The sequence below is a fragment of the Suillus plorans genome (genome assembly GCF_016647745.1).
Source record: "Suillus plorans strain S12 chromosome Unknown HD556scaffold_99, whole genome shotgun sequence".
NCBI lineage: Eukaryota > Fungi > Basidiomycota > Agaricomycetes > Boletales > Suillaceae > Suillus > Suillus plorans.
Window position 1 is genome coordinate 117,225 of NW_024537483.1, and position 22,796 is coordinate 140,020.

At 48.3% G+C, this 22,796-nt stretch overlaps 9 protein-coding genes across 9 annotated transcripts; 4 read left to right on the forward strand and 5 right to left on the reverse strand.

The window, feature by feature from the left end:
• Positions 1-2,676: 2,676 nt before the first annotated feature.
• HD556DRAFT_1073786 (uncharacterized protein) lies at positions 2,677-4,374 on the reverse strand. Its single transcript, XM_041296069.1, has 9 exons — positions 3,755-4,374; positions 3,632-3,705; positions 3,574-3,581; positions 3,376-3,513; positions 3,311-3,326; positions 3,214-3,256; positions 3,152-3,160; positions 3,066-3,103; positions 2,677-3,015 (listed from the first exon to the last, which is right to left on the reverse strand). Exons 1-9 carry the CDS (start codon positions 4,274-4,276, stop codon positions 2,859-2,861), a joined length of 1,005 nt encoding a protein of 334 aa, XP_041153512.1. The 5' UTR covers positions 4,277-4,374; the 3' UTR covers positions 2,677-2,858.
• An 880-nt stretch (positions 4,375-5,254) lies between these two features.
• HD556DRAFT_1417902 (glutathione synthase) lies at positions 5,255-7,620 on the reverse strand. Its single transcript, XM_041304391.1, has 5 exons — positions 7,171-7,620; positions 6,980-7,116; positions 6,800-6,931; positions 6,664-6,744; positions 5,255-6,615 (listed from the first exon to the last, which is right to left on the reverse strand). The coding sequence occupies exons 1-5, from the start codon at positions 7,558-7,560 to the stop codon at positions 5,733-5,735; spliced, it is 1,623 nt and encodes a 540-aa protein (XP_041153513.1). The 5' UTR covers positions 7,561-7,620; the 3' UTR covers positions 5,255-5,732.
• A 2,043-nt stretch (positions 7,621-9,663) lies between these two features.
• HD556DRAFT_1508452 (uncharacterized protein) lies at positions 9,664-14,077 on the forward strand (the record flags this gene model as incomplete). Its single annotated transcript, XM_041309069.1, has 9 exons — positions 9,664-10,898; positions 10,978-11,145; positions 11,205-11,372; positions 11,421-11,528; positions 11,581-11,724; positions 11,778-11,944; positions 12,018-12,195; positions 12,248-12,392; positions 12,441-14,077. Exons 1-9 carry the CDS (start codon positions 10,008-10,010, stop codon positions 14,075-14,077), a joined length of 3,606 nt encoding a protein of 1,201 aa, XP_041153514.1. The 5' UTR covers positions 9,664-10,007.
• A 310-nt stretch (positions 14,078-14,387) lies between these two features.
• HD556DRAFT_1531246 (uncharacterized protein) lies at positions 14,388-16,291 on the reverse strand. The gene is made up of 4 exons (XM_041309491.1): positions 16,094-16,291; positions 15,486-16,029; positions 14,467-15,428; positions 14,388-14,420 (listed from the first exon to the last, which is right to left on the reverse strand). The coding sequence occupies exons 2-3, from the start codon at positions 15,945-15,947 to the stop codon at positions 14,856-14,858; spliced, it is 1,035 nt and encodes a 344-aa protein (XP_041153515.1). The 5' UTR covers positions 15,948-16,029; positions 16,094-16,291; the 3' UTR covers positions 14,388-14,420; positions 14,467-14,855.
• HD556DRAFT_1521798 (putative methyltransferase-domain-containing protein) lies at positions 16,292-17,824 on the forward strand. Its single transcript, XM_041309179.1, has 4 exons — positions 16,292-16,448; positions 16,496-16,806; positions 16,864-16,965; positions 17,020-17,824. The coding sequence occupies exons 1-4, from the start codon at positions 16,386-16,388 to the stop codon at positions 17,522-17,524; spliced, it is 981 nt and encodes a 326-aa protein (XP_041153516.1). The 5' UTR covers positions 16,292-16,385; the 3' UTR covers positions 17,525-17,824.
• HD556DRAFT_1417934 (aspartic peptidase domain-containing protein) lies at positions 17,825-20,015 on the forward strand. The gene is made up of 7 exons (XM_041304392.1): positions 17,825-18,212; positions 18,266-18,292; positions 18,350-18,418; positions 18,477-18,889; positions 18,941-19,027; positions 19,081-19,424; positions 19,482-20,015. Exons 1-7 carry the CDS (start codon positions 17,986-17,988, stop codon positions 19,722-19,724), a joined length of 1,410 nt encoding a protein of 469 aa, XP_041153517.1. The 5' UTR covers positions 17,825-17,985; the 3' UTR covers positions 19,725-20,015.
• On the reverse strand, positions 20,011-20,711 carry HD556DRAFT_1417935 (uncharacterized protein). The gene has a single exon (XM_041304393.1). It carries the CDS (start codon positions 20,569-20,571, stop codon positions 20,089-20,091), a length of 483 nt encoding a protein of 160 aa, XP_041153518.1. The 5' UTR covers positions 20,572-20,711; the 3' UTR covers positions 20,011-20,088.
• Positions 20,712-21,135: 424 nt separating this feature from the next.
• HD556DRAFT_1417938 (histone-fold-containing protein) lies at positions 21,136-21,891 on the reverse strand. Its single transcript, XM_041304394.1, has 4 exons — positions 21,807-21,891; positions 21,696-21,754; positions 21,500-21,646; positions 21,136-21,449 (listed from the first exon to the last, which is right to left on the reverse strand). Exons 1-4 carry the CDS (start codon positions 21,844-21,846, stop codon positions 21,279-21,281), a joined length of 417 nt encoding a protein of 138 aa, XP_041153519.1. The 5' UTR covers positions 21,847-21,891; the 3' UTR covers positions 21,136-21,278.
• A 149-nt stretch (positions 21,892-22,040) lies between these two features.
• Positions 22,041-22,651, forward strand: HD556DRAFT_1417943 (histone-fold-containing protein). The gene is made up of 4 exons (XM_041304395.1): positions 22,041-22,112; positions 22,163-22,220; positions 22,276-22,385; positions 22,435-22,651. Exons 1-4 carry the CDS (start codon positions 22,086-22,088, stop codon positions 22,549-22,551), a joined length of 312 nt encoding a protein of 103 aa, XP_041153520.1. The 5' UTR covers positions 22,041-22,085; the 3' UTR covers positions 22,552-22,651.
• Positions 22,652-22,796: the final 145 nt, after the last annotated feature.

Genomic DNA, 22,796 nt, shown 5'->3' on the forward strand with positions numbered 1-22,796 from the left:
TAGCGATTGAGCAGAAATAACATTGCAGATGGTGCTTTCGGACGATACCAGATGAAAGTGATTTCTTCCGTGAGGGTCGCTGCATGGTCATACACCAGGATACCTGGAATATCGTGTCATTATCATGAGGGCCTCAACTATAAAAAGGCTTTGTACTGGTTGCCACGAGAACGGCATACGAGTGCATCAAACTAGGCATGTTGAGTCACTATCAAGTCACGTAGTTAAACCATGCATCACTCACATCTGCTGTGCCTCACTATTATACATTGCATTGTAAAGCACAACCCAAGAGAAAGGGTGTCAACGAGAACGCTGGGACAATACGTGCTACATGTGCAAAGCAAATTCAGTTACACACACGGTTAACAAGGGTTAGTCACACGTCGAACTTGAAGTAGTTGGAGAGTCCAGAGCATATGATCATGATGCTGTGCATGATTTTCCCTGGCACGTCGTTGTAGCGCATGGACATGGGATGATCCATGATCAAAGCTCTTCCTTACAAAGAGCTAGCTTCGGAAGAATCAGAACGTTGCCAGATGCTACGAGCGTTCAACCAAGTTGACATGTCAGTCAAGACAGATCTGAATCTTTTATGCAACTTGAAGCTCATATCATTCGTGAGACGGGCGGCAAAAATGAGCCTCTGGAGAAGGCGCAAGCTTGAACCAGATCTGCCTCCGCTTGAAGCAAAGTTATCAGCGCCGGGTAGAGCAGCTTGAGAGTTCATTTGTACGGGCCGGTGATGAGGCAAAAAATAGTTCCGAGCATTTCAGCCAAATTATGTAAGGTTGAACGGTACAAACACTGTTACACAAACAGAACAAGGACGGACGGTTGTCGAGTCTGTCCCCATGATCCAACAAACCATGATCGTGCTGAAATCTAGAGATCATGTCTACATTTGTCAAATTATTTGGCAACAGGCTTCAAGGACATATTATTCGCCAGTTTGCGCCCCCCGGTGACGCCCAAAGCTGGCCCACAACCTGAAAAGATTTAGAAAGAATTCTGAGGCGTTCCCCGTAGCAAAATCACTTAGGGTGGATGGTACGGACAGAACGAACGGGATAAACGGGAAGGACGGTCCCTTCCAATATACAATCATGTACTATATCTATTGCTTTTCCAGATTCTGGCATGCTTCCGGTACTTCAGTACGGGATTCCCTTACACCCAGACCGAAAGTACGTGGTGCTTCAGAACGCATGTGTCATGTATTCAAGACGATATATATCTCATACTATGAAGTTCTTTAGATGTTCAAAGGTTCACATTGCTCGAACAGTATCGAAGTTTGAGAAGTAACCATATTGATCGACTCTGAACTAGGTATTCCGCCATCAACCATGACACCGAAGCGACGGCAGAAGCATGGCTCACTGTCACGACGTGCCGCTCTGGTCGCCGGCTCAGCGCTCAATCTTCAACCAACATACTTCTGCATGCAATACGATCCTAACATCTAAGGCGTGCAGTGAGTCACGTGGTTGAATCCTGGTTGTCCTGCTCATACTCACGTCAGGTGAACAAAGCTGGTGCGGACAGCAATCTTTATCTGTATTGCAAGGGGTTCCGTCGCTACATGCACTGACAGACATAGATGCTGTCAAAGCAACAACAGCGGCGAGGAAGGAGAAACGCATTTTCTGTACGAGGTGATATGGAATATTCTGAAGGGGATCTCGAATGATCTCTCCGAGGATGGGAAAATATAGGAAGGCGACCAGCTTTTATACCCCATAAGGAACAACTGTTTCATTCTGTGACTGTTCATTTTGCTGGCCTCCTCCCTTGACTCATTTCTGCCGGTCGCGCCGGTCGTGGCCGTGGCACGGCTGTTACCTATCAGTTTATCAGAAGATCGGTCAAGTCCTCACTTTGCAATTCTGTCCAGCTTAGCTGATTGACATTCAAGGTTACCCAGTGACGTGTCCTTCGTGTAACTTGCGCAATACCGGGTGAAGCTTGATGTGGCACAATGTTGGTGGATGGGACGGACACGACATGGGCAAGACTTGACTCGCAAATAATGGTGGTGTATGTGTCACAGTATCTGGATGGTTAATGTTCACTGAATCGTCGTTAGTACGATCAGAGACAAGCAAAGCAAGCAGCAAGCAGCAAGGTGCTATATATACTTGAGACGGACTCGACACTACTGGTGATCAACCTGCAACTGGTGACGTTCGTGATCTCGGTGGTACTGATACACCTTTCACAATGGTGTCTATTTTATCGGCGACGAAAAAATCTTAGAGCTATATTTTTCAATGTCGAGCAATTCTTACCAAGCTCTTACCCTCCATCAGGACAAACAACCGGTCGACGGCGAAAGAGTGCTGTTTTCGACCTTTACTTTTGGTGGCAGAATGACGCTGTCTGACGGCGGGATCCATTTCGTCGACGTTTGTGCCGGTCGACTTGTACAAAAGAGGTCAATTGCCCCCTTCGAGCTGACATTGCTATCGGTAGTTGACTCTATCTTGTAGCGTACAATAAACTTTATGCTACGGTAATTCACCGTACACTGATGAAGATGCCGGTAAATACGGGAACTAGGGCAGATGATCACCGTCGCACTACGAGTGCCAACGTCAATGTTTGCGCGAGACGAAAATGCGAGTAAAAAAACATGGGCGTTGCAAAACACGACTCGGATCGACGAAAGTAGAGATATGAGATTCGGTTTAACCGTGCGTCGAGGAAAACGGGGTGTGCGAGCACAATACGTTAAATATAAAGAAGAAAGGAACACGTTGTAGGTTAACAGGCTTCGTCTCTGCGCATCTGGATACTACCCCGATATTAACTTTCCACTTCCAATACAAATATACAAATCCAGAAATATCGACCTAGCATTGGCGAGAGGAAATCGTGGACTGTACGTTGATCCTAGTAGTAAGGACAATGGAATCGTAGTCATCATCTTGGACAGGGGTAGTAAGAATGCCTGTATCGACAGATTTGTGCAGATTGAGCATCAGCCGAGAGACGAGAGTCACGGATATGCTAGAGTGCATAGTCAGAATTAATCTGTGTCTACCGCACCAGATACTCACCAGCTAGTAAATGTGGCCAGACTGCCTCTGGTGGTATTCTTCAGCAATAGTTAGTCAATTATCACAAGAAGCGGGTGTGTGCTCACTGAACCACACTGAGCCAAAGAGTGAGCGTGCAACTCGACAAATATTTTGTTAGTGGACTCACGTAGTACGTCAGGATGTTGAGTAGATTAAACAACGTCATCACCCTGAAGGAATACGGGTCAGATTTACTCGAATTGCCGTTTCCCTGGCAAGCTCACGCGAAATACACGGCACCTGCATTTGCTGGAATCAATGTTTACGATACCGATGAAGCGAAATTTACCATCTTGAAACATGACATCAAGCATGTGTCCCCTCGACATTGCCAATGACAGTCCTCTAATTTTGCATATCCTGCAAACTGTGAGGACAAATACGAGTAATTCGTAGACGAGTAGTGTCACCCATCCCAACCCAGGACCTGTAATTTAATAAGTCATAGCATTACATTCGACGCGAGTCCGACTCAGAAACCACTAACTGACGGCTCTGCGACATCTTTTGAGCAAGCGCACGGAACGGAGAGGAAAATGGCGCACATCTCTTTTGTGTATGAGTCAAGGCAATTCATTCCTAGCACGACGGCGCTTGAACGGAGTCCAAATGTTCCCGCCTATAACCATAAGTAGACTGCCAGAGTAAATACTTATGCGAACACATACAGTCACTCCCCCAAGAGCACAAACGATGATTATCATCGAAGTGAGGAGGCGTTTGTTACGGCAGTAGAGAGCATAAGTGCGAAGAGTCAATATAACTGGCAATGTCAATACATGTATTTCTCGCCATAAAAATCCACTTACAACAAACGAATATTTGTTGGGAAAAAAAGAGTACATCTTTTGATGTAAAATATGTCCGACAGCTAGGTCTTTGTTGAGAAAAACAACACGTTGAAGAACAAGAGTTGAAACCTCTGCGGAAAGACGATGTGAGCCTGCCAATTGGGTACGCGCATAACGAAACCATAGAACCTCATGTGAAATGGGCAGAAGATACGTAAACAACATAAAGACGTTGCCGAGTAGAGCGACATAGCGATTGATGAGGAATAAAATTGCAGATAGTGCTTTTGGACGACACCAGATAAAAGTAATTTCATCTGTGACAGTTGCCATATGGTCGTATATCAGGATACCTAGTATAATATGTGTTATTGTCCCGAGGCCAAAATAAGAAGCCATGAAAGTACTGTCTGCCACAAGAATGGTGTATAACTTGATGCGTATGGGCCTGGGAGTGCCCAAGTTCAATCGCTATCAAAATATACCAAGTCTGTGCATTAAACTTACATTTGCTGCACTTGACTGGAATTTATCACAATGAAAGAAAGGACGACAGGGAAGGGTGTTGATAAGAGGACATCTGGCGCTGTTATATATGCGTCATTTGTTCTCGCAACCATACAACCAGGTGCTAGGGGCGGCCCGCATACTAGGCACACTCGACGTCACGGATTGGCGTTGTGAATGCATCATGACATTGACGGCTCTGACAGATTTCTTATCCATTGACAGACCAAGCACTATGCAGGGAAGCCCAGCCCAGGGAAGCCACCGATGATCGTGAGTTCGCTGCGGACTTCTTAGCAGGGATACAGCACAGTCTGGATGGAATAGTAGACCCTGGATGGATATCGTGAGTGTCGTATCATTTGAAACACAACGACACAACAATACAATTGCAAGGACAGACCTGTCACTACATGCACAGGGAAAACAAAGTTTACATCGGACTAGCCGCTATAAGTTCAGACGAACATCGGATATCATCATATTTGCAAGATACATATCTATCTAGAATTCCGTCAGACAGACGCTCCACTCGCTGGATTCGGCTTCACCAGACTGCAAGCAGTCCGACACTGCGCAAACCCAAACGTCCTCGAGATTCCCCCAAGGGGAAATCATATTCTCTGTCGAACGAGCGAGCGCTGGTGTCATCCAGCGGAATTGAAGGATGTGGCATGTGTAAACATGCGAGACTCGAGTTAGTTTCTATAAAATAGATCCTAGCTGAGTATGTTCTGAAGAAACAGGAATATTCCAGGACAAGTTTATAAAGTTTTCTGTTCATGGTCTGTGCGTGGAAAATTCACTGTAACACGTGTTACGCTTGTTTTGGAAGGCAAGTAGTTGCAAGGTTTACATACGTTTGGTGCACGGGCCGATGAGTATTTACTATTTCCTGCACCGCAATCGCAACCGTTTTCTCCTGCACATTCAAGTAATCAGTATCCCTCTCATGAAGCGAGTATGCTCCTCCATCTCAACAGCAGTAGAAGCAATTCTCCAGCATGACTTCAATATGGCGGACCCAGTTGCGGTTATTACCATGGACCACTGCACACACCGTCAAAGTACAATGAGATCAGATGCTCACCCATCCTGTGACAAAGCCTAAAGTTGAAGTCCATAGCAATTCACCCCGCACAGTTGATCGTATTGATTATTAGCTTTTGCTCCGTCTTTCGAGTTTGAGAAATGCGGTAGTCTTTTCCCGATCATAACCATGTGTAGGTAAATCAAAGGTCAAATATGACAATGTGATGGTCCATAGCTCTGATGCTCGTGATTCTGCACAATATATTGTTGTATATAACCTCGCCAGTCCACTGATGCATCCTGTAAATCACATGCATCAAACAAGCACCACGCTATCTAACACTGAAAACCCAGCTGCTACACCGCCCTCATTACTCTCTGTCCCCTTGGTCCTCACAAGCCATCCCACCTCCCTCTCCACCACCTCTCCCTCTCTAAATAACGCGTACCCAAAGATACCCAGCTCAGAGATAACCTCTACGCGTACGACTTTCTTCTCTATGGTCCCATTGTCCGTATCCGAACTCGACGGAGATGCGCGTACGAGATAACCGCTCACCCCGCGTGGTGTTTCGATCATCTCCATTGCGATCCATGCTTCACGCTCTTCAGCGGGCAGAGTATCTAGGAACGCAGGAATGGCTTCACGGTAGACGTTATTCCCACCTCCCTCACGCTGGGGCTTCAACACGAGCGACTGGGCCTTAAGGCGCGCGAGACGTGTTCCGGGCGGTACGCTTCCTTGTGCTTGTCCTGAATCCGGGAGGCGATCAAGCGCAGCGGCGATATCAACATCTTCCGAGTCGAGCGCCCACATGCCCATCCAGGTGGCCCGGACATCTGCTGCATGTGCTGTGAGATCGAGAGCGTGTGCGCCCCATTTTGCGCCTTCGTTACTGAGGAAGCGCTCAAGTACCCCGGGGCGCGTCAGTGCTTCTTGGACTTTCTTCCCGCCTGCAAGTTGGAGGGGAAGAGAGGGACATTTGATGGCGCGGCTACGCTCTAGGAGGAAACGCGTGTCGTAGTAGGAGGGTGATGGGAAATCGGAGGGAGTGTAAGTTGCGCGGAAGTATATCGTGGATATTTCGTATGGTGAGGCATTAGTCGGGGATGTGATTATGAGTGCGTGTGTGAAGGGGTCGAGGGATGCAGAGACGGCTAGGTCGGTGAGTGTTTGACGGACGACGTGGATTTGATGTCTGTTCTAGCGGATTAGTCTGTTGATGATGAGAGAGATGGGAATGTACCTCTCGAGCAATCCATACTCTAACCATTGTTGGTCGAAAACGTTACGTTCGTTGGGTTGCACGACGAACAGGATGCGCGCCCTGGATCGATGTGAATTCACGGATACATGCGTACTTGAACGAAGTTTGAACTGACTCTCGAACGCCATACGCTTCGTGAGCCTTGGAAAGACCTTCAACGAGACCAGAGGTGGTGCTGTTCTCTGGAAAATTGTCTGCAGTAAGATGTGGAGATGCAGAAAAATAGGAGGTGGACGCCAGGATATTTCTATACCGCATCAGCGTTTACGAAAGATATCTTGAAAACTAAACACGCCTGTGCATAGCAGCCGCACGCTCAGAAAGCGGACCAAAGGACGAAGATATAGTATTAAACTCGACCTGCTTCAGTGCAAGTCTATCTTCCGCGGCATGTAACAGATAATCCGATCTAAACAGGCCAAGGTGCAACGGCTATGTGCTATCAATGTCCCACCATGAGATAAAAGAAAGAAGTCCCAAACGTACTTGTGCTAGTGCGCCGTGCTCCCTGATCCTCTTCCATCCCCTCCATAACGTCCCAGTAAACTCATCCGCCTTTCCTACGCCCTCCTCGGCACCCATTACTGTATCTAAGAATTGTGTATCCATCGCTACGCGTGCGTAGAGCACGTTATATACTTTCTGCAGCTCTCTTGCAGCCTGGAATTGCGCACGGGGGAAGGGCGCGGGAATGAGTGAGAGGGGGGCATGGATTGCGGTAGTTGGTATGCGTGGTTGGGTATTGGACGGTGATTGGGAGGGTGGAAGGTAAAGTAATCCGTGCGAGAGCGCGTATGTTGTTGCGGCGAGCGTCAGAGCTTCTAATTGCTCTGGATTTAGCTGTGGAGGCCAGGTAGAGAAGTTGAAGGAGGTCATCAATGAATGGGTTGCGTATGACGCAAGAGGTGTGCGTTCGCAAAATCCCGAATATACTGCTCGACGTTAAGTAAGCACAAAACCTTAATTCACAGCCACCCGAAGTTTCTCGGGGAGGTTCTCGATCGACAGAGACCTCAAATTCGCACAAAAAGCTTAGGTCGATTCTGGAAGAGGAGTGTTTTTAGTACCGTAGAACATGTCTAGATACTCTATTCGATGAAAAATGCGTGTCGAAGGAAGTTACCAACTAAATGAGTGAAACATGAAGAAAAAAGTCAAACACGTGACACTCATGATCTCAACGCCTCATTATTGATATTGATATGCGCGAATATTGACGCATCTTCATCTCTTCGTCACACCACATCCTTACACTGTGGATATATGATGCCAGATTACCGAACACTGGTACTGCAGTGTTATATTGACATCGAAGCAATGAAGTTTACATAAAGTACTCCTGTTGCGGTGTGCTACCATGGGTTTGCCAGTGTTTGGCGTCCATGCTGCAACTTGAATGTTACATGTTGGCAGGAGGCCAGCTGGTAAAAACCCTTTTATATATGGAGTAGTGGGCATGTATTCCCACCACCCTTCCCACAGATGAAGACTAGGTGACAGGTCTACCTTGCTTTCTCACATCATCCAACCCTTACGCAGTGTTGCATATCATCTGTATTCTAACCGCAGAAGGTATGTCATGTCCTAAATGAGCTTCCGATATTGACATTTTACCTCTAGGCTTGCTCATAACGAGGATTTACGCTTCCTGGAACAGTAAGCGTCTACTGGCATTCCTTATTGTTTTTCCCGTCGTATGTCTTTCGTTCACCTTTCACCACAAAAGGCCTGATGCTAAACCACTGCCAGGTTTGTTTTGCGGTGTCTTATATCATATCTGACACTCCCCTGATCTTCAATTCCAAAAACACGACCTCGGTTATGTAATATACGTTTGTGATGCAATCTTTGATTTTCGTGACAATCATACTCATACAAGGTGGACAGCGAATCCGGGCGACTGTCTTTTCGTGGGCGGCAGAAATAACGTTTATGAGTACGCTGCTCTGTTACTGTACGAACTGGGTCGGGCGTCTCGTCTTTCAAGAATATTCTTAGACTCATGCATAATTAGTCCTCTTTTGCGGTTATGATGAATTACCTGAGAGTAGACGTGAACCCAGTAATAGAACTAGATTCTGGAGCACTGCCCATTAAACTGCTTTTAACAATCCAATGAATAAAAGCAGTTGAATGGACTATGCTCCAACAATGGCACGATCCGCGATTCAACAGTTTCCCCCTGCAATGTTATCAGTCAAAAACATGCTACTCATGGCCCACTGCACACACCGTCAAAGTACAATGGGATCAGACGCTCACTCATCCTACAAAGCCTAAATTTGAAGTCCATAGCAATTCACCCCGCAAGCTACACGTCACAGACTGAGAACCCGGAGGCGAGCGTGAGTTTGAGTCACTTATTAAACGGCCCAGATGTCGTTAACGAGGCAGCACCCCAGTATCGAATGGCCCGAGGACTGGGCTGCAAGTAGGCTCGTTGCAACATTATTAGAACAGACTCAGAGCCGTAGAGAGATGTGTACGAGGGCACTAAGAGGCTTTGGGGCAGGCACCGTCGCTCTACAACCAGGCCATCCATCGTTGCATCCTCGTTAGGATATATTGATTCTGCGGATAGTACAAGACATTCGAAAATAATTATGAGTCAATCAAAAATTGATCACGCAGCGTCTGGCACATGACAATCGAGATGAGACCTTTGGTAAAAGAACTGGTGTGAACTTCATTTGGTCTCTTGGCGGCCCAGGCATAGGGACCATTGATTCCATGGTAGTTGAGATAGAACCAGCTGGGCCAGAGGTGGGGGAAAGGGCAAAGCAGAGATGAATCACGAGCAGAGCGCTAGAAGCAAGCTCTTCCGCGATAGAATTGGTGACAAGTTCCAGAAGGGAGAACTTTGGCTGCATCCAGTGCGCAAGCGGGTCTTGCGAGTCGGCGGAATGAAGGGGTAATATTTCAATGAGCTATATTGAAGGAGTGAAATGGTGATGTGCTGCTCGACACGAAAACAACGAAATGCATACACTGGTGTAGGATAGATAGTCAGATTTGATTGCTAGAAAGCACCAGCTGTCCACTGGATGCGACGGGATACATCCTGGCGGCTATAGAGACCAGAGTTGAATGCATATATGCACTGAGGTGCTGGAAGGGTATAAACCATCGAGGACGGCGGGTATAATAATAGGGGTACATTCCTGCCGTAACAGTGATGGAGGCGTGGAGGCTGGGCAACGAACAAGGTTGACGCGCAAAAAAAAACACAAAACACATACCTCTGGATCCGCAGCTTAGAGAACGACACCCGCTATCCCTCCAGTCCACCTCAACCGTGCTCGATACCATTAACCTCCAGTAAAATGTCGAACCTTATTCCAATCACTATACCCCTGCAAAAGTTCAGAGGTCATGGAGACTGCGTAATGGCAGTCGCAATGTTCCCCGATAACCAACGGATGGTTACGAGCTCATGGGACAAGACACTTCTGTTGTGGGACTTGAAGAGAGGTGTTGTGTTGAAGAAGATGGAGGGGCATTGCAGTGAGGTGGGGGGATTGGCGGTATCGCGAGATGGGCAATTGATAGCAAGCGGTGATCTCAAGGGAGAGGTCATCGTCTGGCATGGAGAAACTGGTGAATCACTCATCAAAATCGAAGCACATTCCAATTGGATCACCTCACTGGATTTTTCTCCCGATGGAACAGTGCTGGCCATTAGTGCATATGACAAAACCACGAAGCTGTGGAACACCGAAACCTGGCAGCAGCAAGGAAATCCAATCGAGTGTGGTAGTGATATCAAATGTGCACGGTATTCACCGTCCGGAGAACTTCTTGCCATCGCAACAAACCATCATATCGAGGTTTACAATTCAGACACAAGGAGACGCGTCGCAAAGTTCACGGGTCACGCAAAATACAACTCTTCACTCGCATGGACACCTGATGGCACACGCCTTCTCACAGGCGGCGGCGATTCTACCATACGTGAATGGGATACAACAACCTGGAAACAGGTTGGTGATCCCTGGACGGGCCACTTTGACTATATCAATGCCATTACCATTAATCCCACTGGTTCACTAATCGCTTCCGCATCTGATGATAATCATGTCCATCTCTGGCGGCTTTCAGATCGACAAACCATTGCCACCTTCAAGCTCTCATTTGCACTGAAATGTGTCATCTTCACCGTGGACGGCAACTACATCCTTAGCGGAGGTAGCGATAACATGATCTCAGAGTGGGCAGTACCTCACATTATGCATCCAAAGGCATGTCTCCATCCTTGACTCATATACCACAATTATTCGAGCATGTTTCGTGCAGGTCACGACAGTCCGCGAGGCGTGCATAAATGGAGATTTTTCTACTGCCGAAGAACTACTCACACAAGATATCAACACTGATCCGAACAACCATACTTTCTACGCCCATCGTTCATTCGTTATGGCGCGAAAATACGACTGGGACCGTGCCCTTCAGGATGCAATCAAGGTGAGATTCACTGACCCATCATGGCCCCCTTTTGAATAGCTAACTCGACTTTGACAAAGTCCATCAGCATTCAGCCCTCATTGTCAGGCTATATTTCCAAGAGCATCGCCCTCTGCGGAACAGGCCTTATCCGGAGCGCGAGGGCAGCATTTGATGTTGCATCAATGTACACGGACAAAGATTCACATATGTATTCACGAACCATGCACTTCCTGCTCTTGATCAAGGTATGTTACATTTTCCTGACATGCTCTCCGCTTCATCCCATATTCTAGGTCATTGCACTCTTCAATGCAGATCAACATGACGAAGCAAACCTGCTCCTCAAAGAACTCACTACCGGATGTCCGAATCCTGATACTCGTGCATGTCATATCGTGGAGGTAAGGATCATGCAGCCTGTATCGACACTAATCTTCCAACTTGCATATGAAGGCATATCTACGCATTCAACTCGGACTCAAAGCCTTGGATAGCGCACGTCACGACGAAGCTACTGAGCATTTTACTGCTGCTCTCAACTACAACGCTATGCCATCGAAATTGGACATCCATGAAATTTACGAGGATTTGGTGGTGGTGCGTCAGCATGATGCGTACATGATGCTTTTCATAACTCAGTATTGATCCAGCTCTTCGGCTGGGACATGGAGTCCTCGTGGCAAAAGGCACACCAGAAACGGTGTGATGCACTTTTTCAGGCAGGCAGACTTCAAGATGCCGTAAAATCATACAGATACATGATGGACAACATCGACAAAACAACGAAGGCCAGCTGCCTTGAATGGTCCAACGGCAAGTCTGGAGTTCATGATGTCGCCCAGGCTACAATTCTCATCCCCATTTCACTCAGATTTTACGAGAAAATGCAGCGCGCTATTTCTTACCAAAGGAGATACTGCCCTCGCTGCAGGCGATTTTAACAGGGCTATTGACCTCTACTCGGCGGTGACCGACCTAACTTCTCCATCATATGTTGTCTTTGAAAAGCGTAGTCAGGCAAAGTTGGGAAAGATGCTGTGGATGGAAGCACTTCTCGATGCGCAGAAGGTGCGATGGCATTTATTGTTCCTTCACCTATGCTCATTGTGGTGATACACAGGTCATCCAACTCAACCCTTCGTCTCATATTGGATACAAGTTGAAGCACGCAGCATTTCATGGCGCCCAACGCTATGATGAAGCTATTTCGGCCTTCGAAACGATGCTTTCAAAATTGGATGATGCTCCTGACACCGAGACACGAAGTAAGCTTCGATACCTTATACGTCAACATACTTTGACCGCTTCTGCAGAGTTGCGCCAGCAGTATCTCAGTCCATATGAAGTGGACCGTGCTATTCGAAAGGTCATCGATGCTCAACTTGACAATGCTCCGCTGCGCGTGCTCGACACCACCACCGGTCTCTTATGCGATCGAGAGGCGCAGATACGCATCTTCAAGTCGAGCACAGAGTATATGGAGCTCTTGTCTTCGACAATCACGCATAGAGATATCCAAGTGAAGCGCATTGAAGAGGTGGTGATGCCATGCTTCCAATACGTCATGCTATCGCATAGGTGGGAAGGTCAGGAGCCGCTGCTGCAGGATGTCCAGGGCAAGATCGTTTATAAGTTGGATCCGGTTGGCGGCATCGCGAAATTGCAGTCTTTCTGCAAAACTGTTCGTGATTTGGGGCATCGCTGGGCATGGAGCGACACATGCTGCATCGATAAGAGCAACAATGCTGAGCTCCAAGAATCGGTCAACTCCATGTTCGGCTGGTATCGCCACTCCACGCTCACTGTCATATACCTCTCGGATGTTCCGCTGTCATCAAAGCCTGGCGCGCTGGCAAAGAGCGCTTGGAACACACGGGGATGGACGGTTCAAGAATTCCTCGCTCCAGAAGTCATTCTATTTTACCAGAAGGATTGGACTCCTTATGTCGGCGATCGCACTCCCAACCACAAGGAGTCCGTCGCGATCATGCAGGAGTTGGAGGATGCGACGGGCATAGATCGACGAGCCATCGTGGCCTTCTGTCCCGGAATGAGAGACGCCCGAGAGAAACTTCAGTGGGCGTCGACACGCATTACCACAGTGCAAGAAGACATCGCATACTCGTTATTCGGCATCTTCGGCATCACCCTACCTGTCATTTATGGCGAGAAAAAGCAGAACGCACTTGGGCGGCTCCTGCAGGAAATCATATCTCAGTCGGGGGATATTACTGCCCTAGACTGGGTAGGAAAGGCATCAGATTTCAATAGCTGTCTACCCGCCGACATCACTTCATACAAAGCTCCACCATGCAGACTGCCATCAATATCCGAAGAAGAGATTCAGTCATCGGTCTCCTCGCTGCGAGGTGTTGTGGCTCTGGAGTCGGCTTCGGAATTATATCAGAGATTGGACTACCTGGGCGCTCCCCGTTTCGCGTACCACCGGTTGCATCTGCCTTGCATCGTATTCCCAGTGACAGAAGCCAGGCGGAGGTCAGGTCAAGACCAGGACACATACACGTATGAACTCAAATCGGACGGCCTTCGCAACCTGCAGATCGCCACAAAAGACAGGTTCACCCCGTTCTCGCCGGCTAGACCGTCTCCCTCGTGGCAGACGATGTTACTCGTTCGCCCATGGAGTCGCGATCTCCTCGGGCTGCGTGACACTGCGGACGATACACAAAGCGTGGACAATTTGTCCGTGTCCGAATCTTTGTGGCACGATTCACTCCCTGCTCGAACTGGGCCAATTTATTGGGATTCCCACTCGCGAGCATTGCGATTGATCGTTCGCCTTGGACAGCCTTTTAGTGCATTTTTGCTAGCGCGGCAGCGCGACGGAGAATTCAAGAGGATCGCATCGGATCGTGATATCATTGCACGGGTTAAAGACATGGCTTCTATTAGCTACTTGATGGACATCAGGACTTTAGAGGTACTGTAGCTGCATGAATGCTTTCTTTCAGCAATCTCACACCTGTTCCCGGAGGACGTTTATCATCACGCCACCCCCGAAGAGCTTGATTGATGGCCCGCGTGTTCCAAATCCACCTGCAATTGCGGTGGATGAGATCGAGCATGGTACGAGTGATTTACACACTGATCGTCGAATGTGTTGTGGAGCGACCAGTGATGATGATGTTTGTTGGGAATTATACAACATGGCTCGGAGGTGAATCAACGCCCAAGCGGCTTCTAATCATTAAGATGCAGTGTGTGCTGATACACCAAGGTATGAGCGTAGCTGATATTTCATCGATGCATCCGTGGACTTGCATACTAGAATACTAGGATGTTCAATATATTAAACAGTGTGATCGGAAGCCCACGTACGACGAATCGGTACACCACTTCCTCTTGGTATACCCGGCATACAACACAGCAGCGCGAAAGTATAAGGGACGAACTCGGCCCAGGGAGCTCAAAGCTGAACGCCCAACGCCCAAGCCGGAACCACTGTACGTACAGTGTAGACATCATACTCAATAGGACCAACCGCCAGTAATAGAATAGAGTAGGTGGTGTCCAACATAGGGCTTCGCTCCAACCCGCAATAAACCAGGAACCCAAAAAAATAGTGTGATCATTGTGGACCATATTCACTCGAACAAGTACGAACTTCAAGTTTCATCATACACCAACACAAAAATGACATGTATTCTTTGATCTCGTTCAAGGCTGCAAATACAAATACCAGCCAATAGCAACAAGTTGCTTCCCCGTTATTTATACGATTTAATACAGTCACACCCCGTCGAGAAACTAACAACAGCGATATGAACGGACGTGCCCGCTGCTGCCGCCATCGCGCAGGGTTTACAGACTGGAGACTTACATTTTGTGCACGGGCCGACGAGTTCCACGTAGTTTTCCTTTGCTACATTCTCTGGGGCTTCTTCGGCACAGTCGTGGCAGAGGTTCGAAGCTCTACACCCACGACATCCCACAAGGTATGAGCATCCACGGCAAAATGGCCTGTCGCAGCGAAGACAACGTAAAAAGAAGCCGCCTTTTTCTGTGCAGAGATCGCACGTCCAGGTTTCCTCGCATAGGCAGGTTGTGCCGCCGACGACACAATCAATACAGATGTCACTGTACCAACAGCGGTGTCCTGCGGCACATGGCCGCCAGCGCATGCAGAACAACGGAAATGCAGCGCAGCTGCGCGAAGGGCACATGACTTTTAAACAAACCTTGCATTGGAGAAGGTCTGATCGACAAATATCACATCGATGACTGTGTCGAGGGTCTGTGCTCTGGATAAAGCCTTCTTTCATAAGGAGCTCGTGATATTTCTGATGCAAACAATTTGCATTTAAACAAATAGGTCAATAGTGCGAATTAGTTCTCACCTGCATTTGAACTCGTTCCCACACCTGACCTGCAGGGTAGCTCTCTGGTTCGTCTATGTCGTATTCTGTTGGATCTGGGGTAAACTGAGACCTCACAACGGCGAAATCGCAGATGTCTGTCACGGTCGGCACGAGCTCAGACGGGACGGGTATACGTGATCCTTGCGTCATATCTTCGATCTGCATAGACGGTAATATGATAGCAAAGCGTGGAGAGGTCTGGCTGGATAGACCAAAATGGATGAAAAGGCTTGATAGTACAGAAGATTCATCAGATGCTTCTGAATTTTCATAACCAAAGGTTGCGGTATGTTTTCCTTCATGGATCCCCGACGGTTCATTTTGCGGATCCAAAAGCCCGTAAATGGTCTTCATGATGCGAAACAATTTCACAATCATTGGGTGACAATAATGTTGATCAAGGTCCTCCATGGTTGGCGGGATGACTGTCCAGTTAGGCATAGTGAAGCAGAAATCGTGATTGCAAGGGGAAATGGTAATAACTATAGTAACAGTGAGAGGTGTGTGAGATGCGTCGATATGTCTTGATTTTAGGACATGTATAAGCTACAGAAAATGAAAAGATCGAGAGCAAAGAGGGTACTTACAAGATCGCGTATGTATCTTGTGCGCCACTGTGCACGCAACCAGTAACTCCAGCGTGGTTGCGATGGGATATTTAGTGATATCAGCCAGCTACAGAGAATACAGAGTTCACGGCATCCACCACAAAAGACAACAGCTATCGCAGCGAACTCGTGAGTACTTATGCCTACGATCTAGGTGGAGGCTGGTTGTAGGAAACAATATGATCATCCGATCAGATTATTTGACCCTGTTTGTTCCATTATCCATAACAAGCTTGTACTTGCTCGGTCGTAACTTGTCTAGCTGTATATCATGTCCTTGAATCTGCTGAAGCTCCCGGACAACATCGAACCAGTGACCGATGCAGACGAGGAGGTCAGCTGAATTCAATTATATCATGAATCAGATGTATACCGTCGCAGATCTTCCTCGTATACACAGCTCTAAACCAAAAACCACTCGACCAGACAGGACCAGATGGGTTCCACGGCCTAGGACACGTTGATTCTCGCCAAGACACCCTTTCCATCCGATTTGAACTCAACGCTCCATCACAGCCAACATCCTCGGGAGCCGCTGAGTCTAAATCGGCGTCGAGATCACGAAAGGGCAGGTCTGCGAGGAAAACTCGCGGTGAAGAGACTTCACATGTCATCGAGATTGAGCTTGCGCAAGACAAAACTGCACTGCGCAGTCGAAAAGGAGATACTGGGAGTGTCTTGTGGCGAGCGAGGTAGGATCATACTGCGTACTTTGTTCGCTAGACATATATCCGACGAGGTGATGGTAGCATTGCGTTCGCTCAAGTTATCCTGCAACAGCATCGCTTCCCTCCAAGCAACCCATTAGTCGATAAGGATCTGCTTCGAGAGAGTCATGTACTTGAGTTAGGGTGAGTTCCAACGTCTGTGGTTGCTGTTTTCATTAACCCTGATCGGTTGGATAGTGCAGGCACAGGTTTGCTTAGCATTGCGCTTTCTGCATGTGCAAAGAGCTACACTGCAACAGACATCGCGCCCCTTCTCCCACTTATCCGAAAAAATGTTGCTCTTAATTTCGCGGGTTGGATGCAAAATACAAAACCTCCAGAGGGGTCACCAGGATCGAATATCTCCGTGGAAGAACTAGACTGGGAAACACTGTTGTCCTTGCCGCCAACCAGGCGGTCACTCTATTACCCCAAGCCACCTGAGCCCAACGCCAAGTGGGATCTCATCCTGATCGTTGATTGTATCTACCACCCTTCGCTTCTTCCCGCACTCGTCGAGACAATTGAGACTGTCTCAACTGCAGGGAAGACGTGGGCGTTGGTGATCGTTGAACTGAGACAAGAAGATGTTGTTAGGGAGTTCCTCGAGAGATGGTTGAACAAGGAGACTTGGCGGTTGTTCAGAATGGACGGGTTTCTGGATTTGCCTTATATAGTTTGGGCTTGTCAGAAGTATGCTTGATTGTCGGGCTGTTCAACATGTTGAATGCAGTGCTTGTCGGATTATTCGGATGATTGGACAAGATTTACCTTCGGATCCAACAAGCTCCAGCCTCGGTGCCTTGCACAGCCTGAGTATGAAGTCATGATGGGCTAGGTCTTCCGAGGTTACGCAAAGGACTGTAAGATCGACGACGTAGGTCTCCCTAGAGGACTGCGTTGCCATGGGATGTTGTTAAACACATTTTGTTAAGTAGGGGGGTGAAGTTTTGATGACGACCAAGGCGCTGACTAAAATGTCTTGGAAAGCGGCAGCTTGGCGGCATCTGAGTCCGCAGTACACAAGACTATCTCTCACTTTAGTGCGTTAACCGCGAGCACACACTGGCAACCACGTTCTTTCTTTCCCTGAACACTGCCTCTTTCAAATATTGTATATCGTATATTAAGTTCCCGTTTTCATCGCTTTCAAGTCACCTCACAATGCTTTTCCCGTCGACACTCGCACTGTCTTGCCTCCTCATCGTCTCACCAAATGTTTTTGCTGCCCCAAGTTTAGTCCCGGCTGCTGGCCAGTCCATCCCCCTCGTCCGAAGAGCCCAACCTGAACGAACCGTCGCCGAATGGGAAACGTGGGCTCAGAACGAACGAGAGGTTCTCACTGCCAAGTATGGGGGAAATATCGAGAAAAGGAGTACTGGAACAAATTTGTGAGAATGGGTTCTTAAGTAGATTTATTTTGCCCTCGCTGATCACTCTACAGGTTAACCAACCAGAATGCGGATTCAAGGTCGGTCGGCAGTTCTCTACCGCAGATTGTTTCATCGAACGCTTTCATTTGACACAGTTATTTCGGAACAGTGGCCATAGGCACTCCACCAGTCTCCTTCAATGTCATTCTTGACACCGGCTCATCGTGAGTCATCTATCCCTGACAAAATTTCCGACTGTATTCATTATTGTCCACGAATTAGCGATCTCTGGGTCGCAGATCAAGCCTGCACCACCGGCTGCTCTAAAATCCAGCTATACGATGACCTAACCTCATCTACTTTCCACAATCTTTCTGAGCCCTTCAACATCCAATACGGTTCTGGCGCTGCAGAAGGTACATTAGGCCAGGACATTGTCCAGATGGCTGGGTTCTCTGTTCCCAACCAGGTTTTCGCTGCTGTCACACAAGTGACGTCGGGCCTTCTGGAGCCACCCGTGTCCGGCTTGTTGGGCTTGGGATGGCAGAGTATAGCTAGCTCGAAAGCGACGCCGTTCTGGCAGACCTTGGCAAGCTCTGGGGCTTGGTCAGATCCTGTCATGGCGTTTCAGCTCACCCGGTTCATGAACGGTTCGAACGTTAACACCGAGGAACCCGGTGGATCGTTCACTATGGGTATGTCATCTCTGTTGGGAGTCTCTTTACAAGTTGACGGACTATCGCTAGGCTTTGTCAACAGCAGTCTTTACACCGGCAGCATCGATTATCAGGCCATTCCCACGACGCCATCTTATTGGATTCTACCGATGACATGTAAGTTTATCCGTTGCTCAGCTTTGCAAAGTTTGACATTGATTGTCTCCAAGCGTTAACCGTCCAGGGAAGCTCTATCTCCATCCCCTCCGGTTCTTCATCCTACTCCGCTATCGACACCGGGACCACTCTTGTCGGCGGACCTTCTAGTGTCATCCAAAGCATCTTCGCACAAATTCCAGGTTCGCAGCCCGGCACAGGTAACTGGCAGGGCTACTATACCTACCCCTGCACCACCGCCGTCAACGTCGCCATCTCATTCGGTGGACCCAGCTGGCCCATCGCCCCCGCCGACTTCCAACTCACAAAGCTCAGCTCCTCCCAATGCGTCGGCGCATTCTTTGAACTGAACACAGGTGGTACTGCGCCAAATTGGATCGTTGGCGATACTTTCCTCGTAAGCTTGCTTTTCTGCTGCTTAAACGGTCAATGTGCTCACTTGAAGTGATCGTAGAAAAATGTTTATTCGGTTTTCCGGTATAACCCTGCTGCTGTTGGTTTTGCTGCGCTCTCGAATACCGCGATTGCTATGAACGGGGTTAATGCTGCTCCTCCTTCGGCTACTATTGGTTCAGTCTCAGCTAGTGCGACAGCGGGCACGGGAGGTGGATCTAATTCTGCCTCTCACCGTTGGGGTGTTCCATGGGCACCGCTTGTGGGTGGTATTTCTGTCGCTGTCGGTGCTGCGTGGATGTGAGATGCCTTGCATGTTCTTTGGATTAATTAGGGGTGGATAGATGTGGGCCCGGGACTTTTACTGATCATATTTTTATCCACAAGGGACTCGACAGGACAATGTCGCTACACTACACTATCCTACGAGTTGTATATTTAGCCTATCAGTACGATATGGATTGTTGTATATTGAATTAATCTCTTAACGTTGCTTTGATGTCGAATTTAGCAGTTTGGAAACAAGCAGTGGGATAGAATGGCGAGGCCATGTGGCAGTATAGCTTCGCGAACCTTCGGATGGACTAATATCATAGTTGAACCGTGTTTATTTGCATGACTATTGACAAGAGAATCAGCCATACATGACCATCACAAGTCTCAGCTTCCTAGACACCGCTTTGAGCATCCATAGCGACAGGTTCTCCTTCCTCGGTATCATTGTCCGGTGTGTTGTCAAGGCTATCGAACGCGTCGCTCATGCTGCCAGACACGTCGCCAAAGCTGTCGGATACGCTGCTGTCCATGACAGGGCTGGAGAAGCCGGCTGTCATATCTTGGGGTATTGGTGTATCAAACGTAGATGAGTCGGACTGTGCTAGTGGCATCTCCGAGTCCGCGGGGGCAGCTGTATTTCCAGAGGGAGGGCTTCCCGCAGTGTTGGCCGAAGTTCCGTGAGCGTCCAAGTCGCTGCCGGCGGGAGTGCCAGTCGACGTGGGCCCAGCTGTAGTGCTTCCATGAGTCTCTGAAGGAGATGGAGCAGATGAAGTAGTAGTCGCAGGAGTCGTCGAAGGACTAGCAGCAGCGGGAGAGCTAGCACTCTGATCACCGGACGCTGGGAGAGCGCCTTCTGGAGTGGTTGTGTCGAGCATGCTGTCATTCTCTGCCGGATCCCCGAGAGCGTTGGTCAAGTAGCTGCCTTGCTGACGAGCGAGCAGGGGTGCAGAGGATGAACGACCGCTGGACTTGTGACATAAGAGTAGGAAGTCGGTGAAAGCGCGCTCAGTGAGTCCAGTGGGAGGGCGAAGTTCTCGTTTGCCAAGGAGGATGAGGGCGTGACGAGGGTTTGGATAAGCTACGCCTGCGATGACGCAGGAGGGTGACTAGTAGTAGGGCGAGCGAATAAAATGAACAGTACGCCTTGATGGATAATTAGAGACTTACATGTTGGTGGTGGGTGGAGAACTTAAAAGGCGCTGCGAGCACGGATGGAAGTATGAGACAAAGAGTTAAAAAAGAGCGCATTGTGAACGAATGTGGGGTAGTCAAGGAAAAAGTCGGGACCAAAGGTGATGCAGGTCGGAGAGCGCAAAGAGCTAGTTTTTGTACGGCTGAGCTTGGTGGCTGACATGGACTTGGTCGTTGGCTGACGACGTGTCACGGTAGACCAGGGCGTCCAATAAATTGTACTCAGAATATGAACATTGATGCTCGATGCCAACGACGTTGTCAGACGTAAAGTATGTGGAATCGGCTCGTCATTGCAAGGTGCACGCCCAAATGGTCCGGTCGGTAGTACGAAAAATAGTAGATATTAATACAATAGAATACAACTCAGCCACAAATAAATAAAAACCCTCTAGGAACGCTCGCCACGAAGCCGCCGTGCAAGAGCAAGATCTTTTGGTTGAATAGTAACACGCTTTGCGTGGATAGCAGCCAAGTTGGTGTCCTCGAACAATGAGACGAGGTATGCTTCAGCAGCTTCTTGAAGAGCCATCACAGCCGATGATTGGAAGCGCAGGTCAGTCTGGCAAAAGCGATCAGACACGAATGCAGTTAAAATACGACATAACTAACCTTGAAATCCTGTGCGATTTCACGAACAAGTCGTTGGAAGGGGAGCTTGCGGATGAGCAGCTCTGTTGATTTCTGGTACCGACGAATCTCACGAAGAGCGACGGTACCGGGACGGAAACGATGGGGCTTCTTGACACCACCAGTGCTCTGAGAAAGTATGGTGAGCAAGGTCCAGTAGTTCAAAAACAATACGTACTGCTTGTGCGGTTTTGCGGGCAGCAGACTTGGCGGCCAATTGCTTACGAGGGGCTTTGCCTGGTAGCTAATGAGTTCGAGTGTCTTGTTTTAAACTGAGAGTGTGACTTACCACCAGTAGACTTGCGAGCGGTTTGCTTAGTACGAGCCATTGAAGTAGTTGAAGTAGAACGAGCAAGTAATTGGTAATTGGGAAGGAATGAGCGTATGTCACCGAATGGGGGTGACCCTATATACAGACGCGTCGCGCTGTCACGTGAGAGGTCAATCAACAAACCGAATACGGATATTCAGCACAGCCACTTCCCGATGCTATAAAAGCAACTGTTGCTCATTTCGGCGCCCCACTCATCCCCGTTTTATCACACTTTACTCTTAACTCAACTACACAATGTCTGGCCGTGGAAAAGGTGGCAAGGTAAGTTTTCTATCACACGTGTTTTACTCTGGATCTCATTTATTCTCAAGGGTCTCGGAAAGGGTGGTGCCAAGCGTCATCGTAAGATTCTTCGTGATAACATTCAGGGTAAGTCATTCGTCCATACTTTTGGTCTTGTCGTTTATCTAACTGGCATGTCTAGGCATAACAAAGCCTGCTATTCGTCGTCTCGCCCGTCGTGGTGGTGTCAAGCGTATCTCCGGTCTCATCTACGAGGAGACCCGTGGTGTCCTCAAGATCTTCCTTGAAAATGTACGTCGACTCAATATTGACGCCGTCATCTTCTCACCTTTCTTCGTAGGTCATCCGTGACTCGGTAACATACACTGAGCATGCAAAACGGAAAACTGTCACTGCCCTTGATGTCGTTTACGCACTGAAGCGGTCAGGGCGTACTCTGTATGGTTTCGGTGCATAGACATTTCACGATTTTATTCTATTATTTATACTGTATCAGTACTGTAATTTTAACTCTTAAATCCATGTTTGAAATTCCACGTGGTTCGGATCATCTGTCACTGTCACTGTCAGTCCAAACTTATCCTTTGCTCGGTCCTCCAACTTGCTGACGGTTAGTATGTCCGTGGTTTTACCGACTTTTCACGTATCTTTGGATGTTCTTTTCCCAACGAGTGACCCCGGCTACGACCTGCTATGGACCAC